Consider the following 13,679-nt stretch of genomic DNA (forward strand, 5'->3'; position numbering starts at 1 on the left):
ATCTTGATTGTATCAGGATTGATAGTATCAGGAGAGAACATCTTCAGTGTATCTTCATTGTATCAGGATTGACATTGAAATTTAAAGTGACAGTATCAACATAAAACCAAACGGCCACCACTCGTCTGTCTGTCTGTCAATCTTAACGGGAGCAGAAAAGCTCATCTTTCTCCAGTGGAACAGCTGGTAGTTTTGAACTGCTAACCTTGAGGTTCACAGCTGGATTTGTAACCACTATGCTACCAGGGCTCCTTAAGAGAGTAAGTTGTTGTTAAGTGTCGTCGAGTCAGTTCCGACCCATAGCGGCCCCTGTATAGGGTTTCTGAGGAGAAGATGGTGAGCTTGAACCACCAACCTTGCAGTTCAAACAACTTTGCAGTCTGGTGCATTAACCCACAGCATTATCCCAGAACTCCAAGAAGGTAAGTAGAGACCTATTAATTAGAAAGGGCATCTGGTGTGGCGCAGTAGGATCAAACCCACAAGATGCTCTTCAGAAAACTCTATACAGGGTCACTGTGAATCAGATCAGGCTCCACAGCACTGAACAGCAACAACAATTAGGGGATCAAGCTTCAACAAAGGAAGGTATTCAGCACAAGTTATGGGGTTGATAGTTACAATGATTGGAAAAGGACTGAAATGATGGTGCTAGCCCAATAATTAATGCAATAATAATAAATAAATATCAAGGTAAAAGCCAGTGATTAACAGAATTAGATAAATCAGGAAGTGAATTGTGTTCTGAAGAAGAATACAAGACTTTAACTTTGTATGTGTTAAGTATGAAATACTGTCTATTATGGGATTTCTCCCATAAATATTACAGTCACCATCGCCACCATGGACTCCACAACCGCAATCCTTACCTCTCTACTACCTTCTCCACCTCCTAAACACCTGAATAATCTCCATCACCACCACTACCACCTCCACTACAACCATCTCTACTGCCACTGCTACCTCTCGTCACACTACCCCTGCCAAGTCCATGACCACCACCACTGTGAAGTCACCCACACCACCAGCTCTACTGGAACTCAGCCACCCCAAACAACCCCTCCAGTTCCAATGGTACTACCAAACTACCAATAACACCTTCACCACCACCTCTACACCACCATCATCTTCATCATAACCAGAAAGTATAACAACTATTGTAGCTACTGAATCCTTATTTCCTCACAGGCACTGTAGTAGATGCTTCTTATTTAATAATTCGAGCGTTTTATAATTTAATGATACTGAATCTGAGAATCAGATATTTATATGATATTTATATGAGGTCCTAAGGAAAGAATTTTAAAAGCTTTAAAATCTGAGCAATTTTGATTTAAAATCTCATGGTTTTCTCAATATGTGTTTAGATATAAATGCAAATAATTATACTATCTAAATACGTACAATGTATTAATAACTATGTATTGGAGTCCTGGTATGATGCTTTAGGATAAGCACTGGACTGCAAGTTTAGTGCTAACTGCAAGGTTGGAGACCCAATAAGATATGCAGATAAAGAGTTTAAGTTATTGTTCAGTACAAAATAAAACACTCAAAGTGTTCATTTTATTTAAGTGATCTAGTCTTTAGCCATCTCATTACAAAAACTGCAGAGAGTGTTGGATACAAACAAAATTTAGGAGAGAAAGTGTTCCACTCTTGTCTGCTATCAAGAAGTCATACTACATTTTTCTATTCAAAGAAATCTTCCAGAAAAGAACTAATCATAAGCCTTTGACAAGAGTCAATTTGCTCTGATAAATTCTGTATTAGGCGGGACCTCAAGATATCATAAAGGAAACTTGGTAGTGTTACTGGGTTACAAGTTGGACTGTGAGCTGCTACCCGCAAGGTCCGCTCAATGGGAGAAGGATGAAGCTTTCCGCTCCCATAAAGATATACAACCTCAGAAACCCTGTACAGGATGAGTAGGGGTTGGAACCGACTCCATGCCATAAACCCACCACCACCACCACCACCAGACAACAGGAGCGTGAGGTGACAAGATACCCAGATTCTCTACTTGGAGAACTGTTAGAGAGCTACTAGATTTTTACACCTAATTGCAAATCCATATGCCCAAATAAACAAATCCATATGTTAAGCAACATCCTGTGCACACACATATTTAACATGATTTTACAAAAATGACTATGCATGGTATTAAATTTTTATAAAGCAAATTCATTAGCAGTCTTACTGATTTCTTTTTTGCCATTATGTTTGTTGTTTTTTTCCTCCATCAGTGAACATTAACATTTCAATTATCATCATGAGGAGAGTCATTGAAACTTGTGGCTTCACAAAGAAAGTTTATATGAAATATGCAAACGCTTCCTGTGAAGGGCCAGAAGCTAAGTATTGTAGGCTTGGTGAGTTATAAAGTTTCTGTCCCAACAACTTGATATTGCTGCTGTGCTGTGACAGCAGCCACAGATATAAGATGGAATGAAAGAATGTGACTGGGTTCCAATAAAGCTTTACTGGAAATTGAAACTTGAATCTCACATAGTTTTTCTGCCACAAGGATTATTCTTCTTGTGATTTTTTTTTCAAGCTTTTAAAAATTGGGGAAATAAAATGAAACAATAATTAATCCAGACAAAAACTAGTGGCAGACTGGATTTGGCTTGGAGGACACAGTTTGCTGACTCGTGACATAAAGGATTCACTCAAAGGAGCAGATACGACCTATAAAAAATGTCCAGGGACTCGCTTTGAAATGAACACAGTAGATTAGAAATCATGACTTAAGAGAGAAGCATAGAAAGTCTCAAACAATGTATTTTGATAACTTTTCTAGATTTGTTTTCCTTCTCCTGGAACAACTGTCAACCAATTTTGAGGTATGCATTCTTTACCCCATAATTCTATAACACTGTATACTCCAATCCTAATGTCACTTGTTCCTTGTTTTCCTAAAAACATGCTGCATAAAAACAGACACATTGTAATGCCATTTCTTAATCTTGGAATGATAATAACTGGCAAGAAAAGGAAAAGGCACCATTTTTAAGATTTTCATGCTAGCTTTGCATGGATGAAATTTTATTCCTGTCAATTTCATGTATCCATTGATTTACATAACACTTAAACACAAGATCTAGTTGAGAATATCCACAAAGAGATCAGTTCAAAATTCTAACACCCTCAAGATAAGACTTTATAAATATCAAAGAACAGGAAATCTGTTCTGTAATTACTCCTGATTTAGGATGCACAGATTGAGACATTATGTTCTTGTAAACCAGCAGAATGGAGCTTGTCTATTATAGGTGTGCTTCTTTTTCATGAAAATTTACTTTCCATTGCTGGAAGAAGGACATTTAATGGAAAAGAAGGCACTTAAAATGCAAACCACTTATAAGGAAAAAAATAATAAAAAGCAGGGTTTAAAGTGTCCATGGACGTTCATCACCTGTATTTTCTTATTTCAATCCAGAAAACAGTACTTCATTAAGCATTCTGTTTTTGTTGGGATAGTGATTCCTTAGGCACATTTAAAACTGTACATCATGGTATTTCCTCACTAAATTTATTTACACTACAGGCCCTCAAGACTCCAAGAAATATTATTTAAGTAACAATACAGCCTCCAAAACAGCTGTGAATTTTTTTCATGCTTAACAATCCATCTTAATGCAGAGATGCAACCATGAATAAAGTGCTCTCACCTTTTCCTAATTTCAGAATCCACAATAATCTGCCTCTTCTTTTGGGGAGGTGGTGGTGGAAGTTCCTCTTGGGCATGCTTTACCAGGATTTGTTCCCTCGTGGTCACCATAGTTACCGTTTCCATTACAGTTGTCTGTGTTAGTGATGGCTGAGTGGTGGTGACAGCCTGTGAAATCTGCAAGAAGTATTGAAACAGAGGTCACGCATTGGTCGAAAGACTTCAATAAAAGACGGCTTGGAACGGTGATGGAAAATAATGAGAAACTGTTCCTGCTTGTTGGTAGATTGACCTTCAGATCAAAATACCCCCATATTGACCCCAAATCAAATAGTTTTATCTGACTTTAGTTATGTTGACTGAAACAGCAAAGGAAGGTAATCTCAAAACCAGAAGTAAAGTTAGTGCCTCTTCAATGTATCAAGCAAAGTACAGAAAATAAAAAGGGCAAAGGGTGAAAAAGAGCTTAGGGTGTCTTTCTGATATTTAACTAGCTTTGTTGTTTAAAAGTTTTACAACACTGAAGTCAATTTTTCAAGGGTATCATAGAAACAAATCTGTAGGTAGATATATAGTAGATGTTCATTAATAGTTGAACACACGCTTGATTTACACGTACAGTGATAAGCATTTTAAAATAAAATCATTTGAACTTTATAATAAATGTCATTTTGAATGAATATGTGAAATGTCTTATAAGAACGATAGCAAAAGATTAACCTACAGTACTTACTGTAGACAACATCATTCAAAAAAGCAGTATACTACTCCTGTTTGATTTAATTTTTTACTAATTTAAAATATTTGACTTTACCAAGTTGTCACTAGAAATTCTATTTAGTTTAGACTTACACTTGATTTCTATTCAGATTTTATCATTTTTTTTAGTTATAGGAAACAATTCACTCTTTTGAACATGATGATTTCTGAACCTACTTTTACTTGGCAGACAAGTGGTGTTACACACTTCTTCCTTAATCAATCATCAATTCTTTATTTCATAGTACTGTGGTTTATTAAGACTACAATGCTATTTCTGGAACTATTCATCTTTAGCCTGGTAGTGATGAAACTTATTGGGACAGTTTCTTTTACCAAGAAAAACAAACAAACAAATATAACCTAACATCCACAGTGCCAGTGATCTGCCTAGGGTCAACCTTAATTTTACAGGTTTTGTTTAACTTGTTAACTGGTAAAGAAGGATTTGCCATATCAACAAAATGACTGCTTACTTTCTAATGGAAGAAATAAGCACCTTCTAATTTTACATCTCAATGTAAAGAAAACAAAAATCTTCACCACTGGACCAATAAACAACATTCTTATCAATGGAGAAAAGATTGAAGTTGTCAAGGACTTCATTCTTCATGGATCAACTATCAACACTCATGGAAGCAGCAGTCAAGAGATCAAATGGCGTAGTGTATTAGGCAAATCTGCTGCACAAGACCTTTTTAAAGTGTTGAAGAGCAAAGATGTCAGCTTGAGTCCTAAGGTACACCTGACCCAAGCCATGGTATTTTCAATAACCTCATATGCATGTGAAAGCTGGACAGTGAATAAGGAAGACCGAAAAAGAATTGATGCCTTTGAGTTATGGTGTTGGAGGAGAATATTGAAAGTGCCATGGGTGACCAAAAGAACCAATAGATCCGTTTTGGAAGAAATGCAGCCAGAGTGCTCCTTAGAGACCAAGATATTCGCTGGAGAAGAATATCATGTTTGGTAAGGTAGAGGGTCAGAGGTAAAAAGGAAGACCACCAATGAGATGGATTAGCCAAGTGGCAGCATCAATGGACTCAAGCATGGCAAACAATAGTGAGGTTGGCCCAGGATCAGGCAGTGTTTTGTTCTGTTGTGCAGAAGGTCACTATGAGTAGGTACTGACAAGATGCCACATAACAACAACAAATTTTAACATCCAAATAGGGAAGTAACAGTGAAGGAATGAAATACTTGACCATGATTTCTTGTGTAAAAGATTCTTTGTTATTGTTGTTATATGTCATTGAGTCTTCTCTAGCTTATAGTGAGCCTGTGTAACTGTAGTTAGCAGTCCAGTGCTTATTCTACATTGCCACACCAGGCCTCCTTCATTTAAAATGCTGCCCTTTGTACAACAGGTTCAAATAATTTTCAAGGCCTGAGAGACTTTGGTAGATTTTGGTAGTCTTAGTGGTCTTGGTGTGGTGCTGTAGGATAACCACTGGACTGCTAACCACTAGGTCCATGGTTCAAAGTCACCTCCTGCTCTACAAGGTCACTGTGAGACAGAACCAACTCAATAACACTTAAAAACAACAACAAGTAGTTGTATTGCGATCCTACACGTACCAAGTACAGAATTTGTCTTCTTCAAGATCTCTATAGTCATTATTCAGAATCTATTGTTTAGCCTCAGACAAATTAACTACTTGGCCCACTGACATGTGAAAAGGAAAGCAGAAAGCAACACAGCTTTTTCAAATGTTTAAAACATAGCATGAAACCACATTACACAAAGCACGAAAAGGCGCTTGTCTGAGAAAGTTAAGTTAATTTTTATTAAAATTTTGTGGTTGTTTAGTGCCACTGAGTCAGTTATGGCTCATAGTGACTCTAAATAGAGTTTCTGAAGAACGGTTGATGGGTTAGAATCTTGAACTTACGATAAGCAGATCATTGCTTGTCCAACAGTGCCACACCAAAAAAGAAAACATTGTTTTGTGTAATAGTCTAAACATTTTTAATAATTTTCAAATGTTTTAAAACGAAAAGTGTTGCTGCTAGTGCTGTTCAGTTGGATCCAACTCATAGCCACTCTGTACAATGACCTTGTAGTTAGCAGGCCAATACGTATCTGACAGTTTCACACCAAGACTCTAAAAGTCAAGTTCATAATATATTATGCTAACTAGAAGAGAATACTGCCAAATCTGGAAGATATCTAGTTGTAGACGTAAAGACACCAGAATGCAGAAATTCATGAAAATGCAAAAGCTATTAATCACAGTTGTATATCATTGTATGGGCCAAGGGTGCTTCTGATGATTTGACTGTGAAGCTACCTTTGATTTTAATAACATGCTCTCATTAACAGCTATTATAATATTATATAAATGTGCCATGTTGTTGTTGTTAAGTGCTGTCAAGTTGGTTCCAAACCACAGCGGTCCTGTATAGGGTTTCTGAGGAGTGGCTGGTGAGCTTGAACTGCCAGCCTTGCGGTTCAAACCAAGTATGCCGTTCAGTTCATTAACCCAGAGTTCCACACCAGGACTCCAGATCTGACATAGCAAAACAAAATCAAACCTACAGGCACATGTACCTCACTAGATGGAATATATAGCAATCAAATTGACTATATCTGTGGAAAAAGATGGTGGGAAGGCCAAAACAAGGTCAAGGGCAGACTTGTGCATATGCAAGTTCAGGGTGAAGCAGAAGAATATTAAAACAAGTACACAAGATCCAACATACGAACTTGAACACATCCCACTTAAATTTAAAGATCATCTGAAGAACAGATTTGATACTTTGGACACTGATGAATGAAGACTGGAAAACTTGTGGGATGACATCAAGAACATCATACAGAAATAAAGCAAAAGAAGATTTAAAGGGCAGGAAGAAGGAAAAGAATAAAATGGATGTCAGAGGACACTCTGAAACTTGCTTGCCAACATACAGATGGTAAAGCAAATGGAATAAATGAAGAGGTAAAACAGCTGAATAGAAAATTTCAAAAGGCAGCTCAAGAAGATAAAGTCAAAAATTGCAATGAAATGTTCAAAGACCTGGAATTAGAAAACTAAAAGGAAAACAAAATGATGCTCAGCATTTCTAAAGCTGAGGTAACTAAAGAAAACATTCAAGCCTTGTATTAGAATATTGAAGTATTCTATGGACAAAACACTGAATGATACAGAAGGCATCAAAAGAAGACACAGTATAAAAACTTAAAAAAAAAAAATAAAAGGAACACACAATCATAGTAAGAAAAAAAAAGATCTATATTCAACCATCTCAAGAGGCAGCCTATGATCAAGAGCCAATAATACTGAAGGATGAAATCCAAGATGTTTTTAATGTTCTGATAATTGATGAAATACAAAATGAAATATTTCAGCAAACTGATTCAACACTGGAGGCACTCAGTCATCAATGCCAAGAAATTTGGAAAACAGCTACTGGGAAAACGGATTGGAAGAGATCCGTATTTCTGCCCATTCCAAAGAGAAGTAACCCAACAGAATGAGGAAATCATCAGATAATATCATTAATATTGCATGCAAATAAAATTTTGCTAAAGATAATTCAAAAATAGCTGCAACGATACACTGACAGAGAACTGTCAGATCTTCAACCTAGATTATGACAAGAACATGGAACGAGAGATGGCATTGTTGACAAGAAATGGATCTTGGCTAGAAACAGAGAATACAGGAAAGGTGTTTGCCTGTGCTTCATTGACTACACAAAGACTTTCAGTTGTGTGGATCATGACAATCTATGGAAAACATGGCAGAGAATTAGTATTCTGGGACTCTTAAATGTGCTTAGGAGTAACCTGTACATAGATCAAGAGACAATTGTTTGAACAGAACAAGGGAACAATGAATTATTTAAAATTAGGAAAGATGTGTGCCAGGGTTGTATTCTTTCACAACATTTCTTCAATCTTTATGCTGAGGAAATAACTGATAAACTAGAATATAAGAAGAAGAAAAAAGAAGAATGTGGCATCAGGATTGGAGGAAGACTCATTAACCTTTGACATGAAGATGATACAACTTTGCTTGCTGAAAGTGAAGACGACTTAAAATATATACTGATGAAGATCAAAGACCACAGCCTTCACTGTGGGTTGCACCTCAATGTCAGGAAAACAAAACTCCTCACCACTGGGCCATTAAATAACATAGAGACAATACTGAAGCTGTAAAAGACTTCATTTTGCTTGGATCAACCACCAACTGTCATGAATGCAGGAGTCAAGAAATCAAATGGCATATTGCATTAGGCAAATATGATGCACAAGATCTCTTTAAACTGTTCAAGAGCAAAGGTGTCAGTTTGAAGACTAATGTATGCCTAATCTAAGCCATGGTATTTGAAATAATCTCACATGCATGTAAAAGTATACAGTGTATAATGAAGACTGTAGAAGAATTGATTCTTTTGAGATATGGTGTTGGAAGAGAAAATTAAATGTTCCATGGGCTGCCAAAAGAACAAATTAATCTGTGTTGGAAAAAGTACATCCAGAATGCTCACTGGAAGCCTGGATGACCAGATTTCATCTTTCATACTTCAGACGTATTATCAGTAGTGGCCAGTCCCTGGCAAAGAACATTATGCTAGTGAAAAAAGAGGAAGATCCCCAATGAGATGGATTGGCACAGTGGCAGCAGCAGTAGGCTCAAGCGTACTAATTACTGTGAAGTTATCACAGGACCGGGCAGTATTTTGTTCTGTTGTGATGAGTCACTACAAACTTGATGACTCTTAAAAACAACTAGCATCAAGTCAATTTGAAACTCAAAGCAACTCTATGTAGGGTTTCTGAGGCTATAAATCTGTACAGGAACAGAAAACCTCCTCTTTCTCCCCCAAAAGGAAAGGAAAATGACAATAAGACATACTATTCATTTGCATTAAAGAATTTAGCAAACCTTAAAAATAGAAAAGTAATCATTTCATACAATGCAATATTAGCTCATGGTTGTCTACTTATTCTATACTATAACCGCTATTATACTGCAATTGAAAATGCTGCTTCATTTCACTTGAGATGGTGGAATAAGTAAACACCAGTAACTTAAGCCTGTATAACTATGGGGAATATTTATATATCAAATTAATAGTTGCTTTCAAAACCCACTTCATATAGTCAGAATTAAAAACAGTAATTGGTCACGTACTTAATTTCCCTATGGCTTTCAGCTGACTGTAAACACTTAATTATGTGTTGTTGCTGTTGTAAAATGCCCGGGAGTCAATACAGACTCAAAGCTACCCTTTATAGTAATTCTGAGGCATGGTTGATGGGTTTGAACCATACACCTTGTGGTTAGCAGTCCAGTGATCAGCCACGCACAAGGAATCCCAATTATATATTGTTGTTGCTGTTCTTAAGTGCAGTTGCATCCATTCTGACCCATGGAATCAAGTGTGGCAACAGTAGTGAGGTTGGCCCAGGAGCGGACATTGTTTCATTCTGCTGTGCATAAGGTCGCTATGAGTCGGTGCCCACTCCATGGCGCCTAACAACAATAAATAGGGTTTCTGGTGAGCAACTGGTGATATTGAACTGCTCACCTTGCAGTTCAAACTGACCTTGCATCCCAGCGCATAAACTGGTCATGTCATACTAGCATCCAATCTACACAGAAGAATCATGGTTATTATTTAGCATAATCTCCTTTTACTATAGAATTTATTACTCTCGTAAGCAGACAACTTCTTCCTTACAACAGTATCAAATTTTCCAATTAGCAAAGATCTTTATATCTAGTGCAAGCATGTCTTCTCATGACTTGTTTAGTTTCCAATTTGTTGTGAACCTTGAACTGTAACAAAGTTGAGGATCGTTTCAGCTAGACAGGTTTAAAGATCTGGAACATGATAATCATGACCATGATAAATCCCATTTCCAAGCTCTACAATGTCAGTTGTGTGCTTTTAACTAGATTTCATCAGACTAGTGCTCAAAACCAAGGTTTCCTGGATTTGGACCCTGTATTTCAATTAAAGCAGTCTAAAATTGCTTATGATTTTCAGCAGCTGAATCATAATGTTTCAGTTACATTCCAAAATTTATTGACTCTATCTTCACTAGAGGGCATTCAAAAATAAGTAAAATGTAATCTACAGGAGTCCTGGTATGACCCTGTAGGAAAATGCGATGGACAGCAAGGTCTGTTTGAACCACAAGGTCAGCAGTTCAAACCCACCAGCCTATCTTTGGAAACCCTATACAGGGTTGCTATGGGTCGGAACAGACTCTCTGGCACTTATATAGTATATTAAGGACTCCTGGTGTGGTGCTGTAAGAACAGCACTTAACTCTAAATCACAATGTTGGCATTTCAAACCCATCAGTTGCTCCGTGGAAATCCCAAACAGGATTGTTACGAGTCCAAATTGATTCGACAGCACTTAACAATAGCAACAAAGATAAATTAGGAAAATGACAGCCACATAGAAGATAACATGTGAGACAAGGTGAGTGCCATATAAACAAATAATGAGTATATGACCTTTCAACATCTTTCAATAAATTAACAAAATAGAAAAACAAATAAGACCTGTAAAACTAATCTTGGCCCTAGACAGACCACCTGTTGTTGTTGCTAAGTGCCACCGAGTCAGTTCAAACAGACCACTAGCTCTGGGGAAATCAAGATTTGATTTATTTTGTATATTTGAAAAACAAATATTTTCCAATAAGTTGGATCACTATAAGGCTAATGATTAATATCCCAAAATAATTAACACTGAACATACACTAATCAAGGAAGTTTCATATGAACTTCTACAAAACCAGATGTCCCTCTGCTAGCAGCTTACCAATTACATGTATTTTGATATTGAAGTCTGGAATAGCTTTTATCCCTGCTCACAGGGTCATTTACAACAATAAAATGTTAAAGAGAAACTAAAGTCAGTGGTTAATTAGCTAAATAAATTACAGAATGTCATATAATAGAAAGTGTGCATGCATAAGATTTTTCAGTCATTAGAACATTTTACATTATGATATTGAGCAAAAAATGCAAGATGTCAGCATAATTAGTGTTCATTTCACAGCAGCAAAAGTACAGATAATTTCTTTGGTGAGAATTTTTATCCTATGTTTCAAATTCTGCCAATAAGATATTTTCTGCATAGGATCAAATTTACCACACCACCTCAAAAGATTAGATAGGAAACTTTGGGGACAGGAAACTCATGTTATTGGTGGTGTAGGAGGGGGGGTGTGGGAATTAAGTCACAGAAGAATGTCTCTGAATTGTACATATAGAAACTGTTGAAATTGATTGTTCTTCTGTGCATATTCTCAAGGACCATTATAAAAAGAAAAGAAAAAAATTTCAAGGCAACTTCAAGAAATGAAAATAAAGAGGAACAAATGAGTCTAACTATGTTTAAAAATCTGCAAAGCACTTTTGGAAGCAGATAATGATTTTCAAACCTTTTTTTCTTTTCATAAATGTTCATTTAAAGTCTATTATTCCAATATATCAAGATCAATTCGAATATGATTTTGTCATTCAAATGATTTAGCATTACTAGAATAATTGCAAATCTGATAAGAATGACTTAAAACTTTTCTAAACTATTGAATAGGGACATGGGAAAATTAGAACACAGTTTATATAGGTTGAACTATATATATAGTCCTGGTGTGGCCCTGTTGTAAAATCACCGGACTGCTAACCAATAAATGAGTGGGAAGTGACTTAACAGCACTTTCCAACAGCTATAAATATTCAATTACCTTTGACTCTACTAATCTAAACATTTGTGTCATCATCTTATTCATTTTTCATTAGGAGTATATTATAAATGTTTTCCAAATGTCCTCTTTAAATACAATGGTACATCTTTCTGTATGCATGTGTGTGTATATGTGTGAATTTGTTGGTACAAAGGTAAAATGCTGGTGCGGTGGTACAGTAAGAACACTGGACTGTGAACCACAAGATTGGTTGTCCAAATCCACCACACACTCCTTGGAAACCCTATACAGGGTTGCTATGAATCACAACCGACTCAAGGGCACTTAACAACAACATATCTAAATTTATACTCAATGGCACAAAACAACAACATATGTGTTAATACCAATAACTTGCTCGGACATGTAACGAAAACTGGAAAAAGAGTTGGTTGACAATGAGTTATTAGGGAACTGGTTCCTCTTAACAATGGTTAAAACTTTGAGCTAGGCTCTAGAATCCTGAAACTACAAATCTGTTGTTCATACACATGCTGTGAAATTTGTGGCAGGATGGTTCCTCTGCCAGCACTTGAATATCTTTATTTCATATGTAAGCCAGGAATGTTAAGAAATCTTGCAAAGGTATATTATACACAGGATTGGTTTCATGAATTTCCCAGTCTTGTAGTCACATACGGACCATGCTCACAAGGGTCCTGATTTAATTCATGTTCCAGTGTCACTGTCTTAGTCATTTTAGATCAAGCCACCTTGCATTTTAATTTTGCCAAGGGGCTCACAGATTATGTAATGGTTCTGGCTGCAAGATTTAGATGATCTGAACAAAATAAGGACTTTATATTGATAAAGTATTAGTGGCAAATGGTCTTTGGTCTTTTTTTTTTAAATGATCAGAGAAAGGTTCAGAGATTTTTCTGTACAACGTGCTTTCCCATTTTTTAAGGATAAAACAATTTTAAAAGTTGCCATATTGGCCACCTTTGCAAAACATAATAAAATTGGTGTCACTAAATTGAACACATGAAAAACACTAAACTGGCTTACCCAAACTAAACTGATCCAAACCAAAGCAAATCGAGTGGATTCTGACTCATAGAGTGCCTGTAGGCTGAGTAGAACTGCTCCTTTGGGTTTCTGAGAGTTAATCTTTCTGAGAACAACTGACATTGCAGTCAGGAGTCCAAGATGAACCACTGCGCCATTAGGGCTCCTTTGAATTGGCATGTTGTTAGGTGCCTTTGTGTGGATTCTAACTCATAGTGACCCTACTCACTACATTTGTTGTTGTTAAGTGCAGTGGAGTCTGTTCCAACCCAGAGCGACCCTGCATAGGGTTTACAAGACTTCTAATCTTTGCTGGAGCAGAAAATCTCATCTTTCTCCTGTGGAGCAGTTGTTGTTGTTGTTGTCAGGTGCCATCGAGTCATAACCAACTCATAGTGACCCCAGGCACAGCAGAATGAAACAATGTCCAATCCTGGGCCAACCTCACTACCGCTGCCACACTTGATGCCATCAATGATGCCACCTGGCTGATCCATCTCGCTGGGGGTCTTC

General features: G+C 36.8%; 1 protein-coding gene across 2 annotated transcripts in view; it reads right to left on the minus strand.

Moving 5' to 3' along the window:
- Nucleotides 1-13,679, minus strand: part of LOC102838260 (dystrophin-like) — a 3,237,302-nt gene that overhangs the window by 2,061,459 nt on the left and 1,162,164 nt on the right. For both annotated transcript variants that reach the window (XM_006870143.1, XM_006870144.1), the window contains exon 17: nucleotides 3,675-3,850. In XM_006870143.1, coding sequence (XP_006870205.1) covers nucleotides 3,675-3,850 — 176 coding nt within the window. The remainder of the gene's footprint in view (nucleotides 1-3,674; nucleotides 3,851-13,679) is intronic.

Source organism: Chrysochloris asiatica, unplaced genomic scaffold (assembly GCF_000296735.1).
Source record: "Chrysochloris asiatica unplaced genomic scaffold, ChrAsi1.0 scaffold00139, whole genome shotgun sequence".
NCBI lineage: Eukaryota > Metazoa > Chordata > Mammalia > Afrosoricida > Chrysochloridae > Chrysochloris > Chrysochloris asiatica.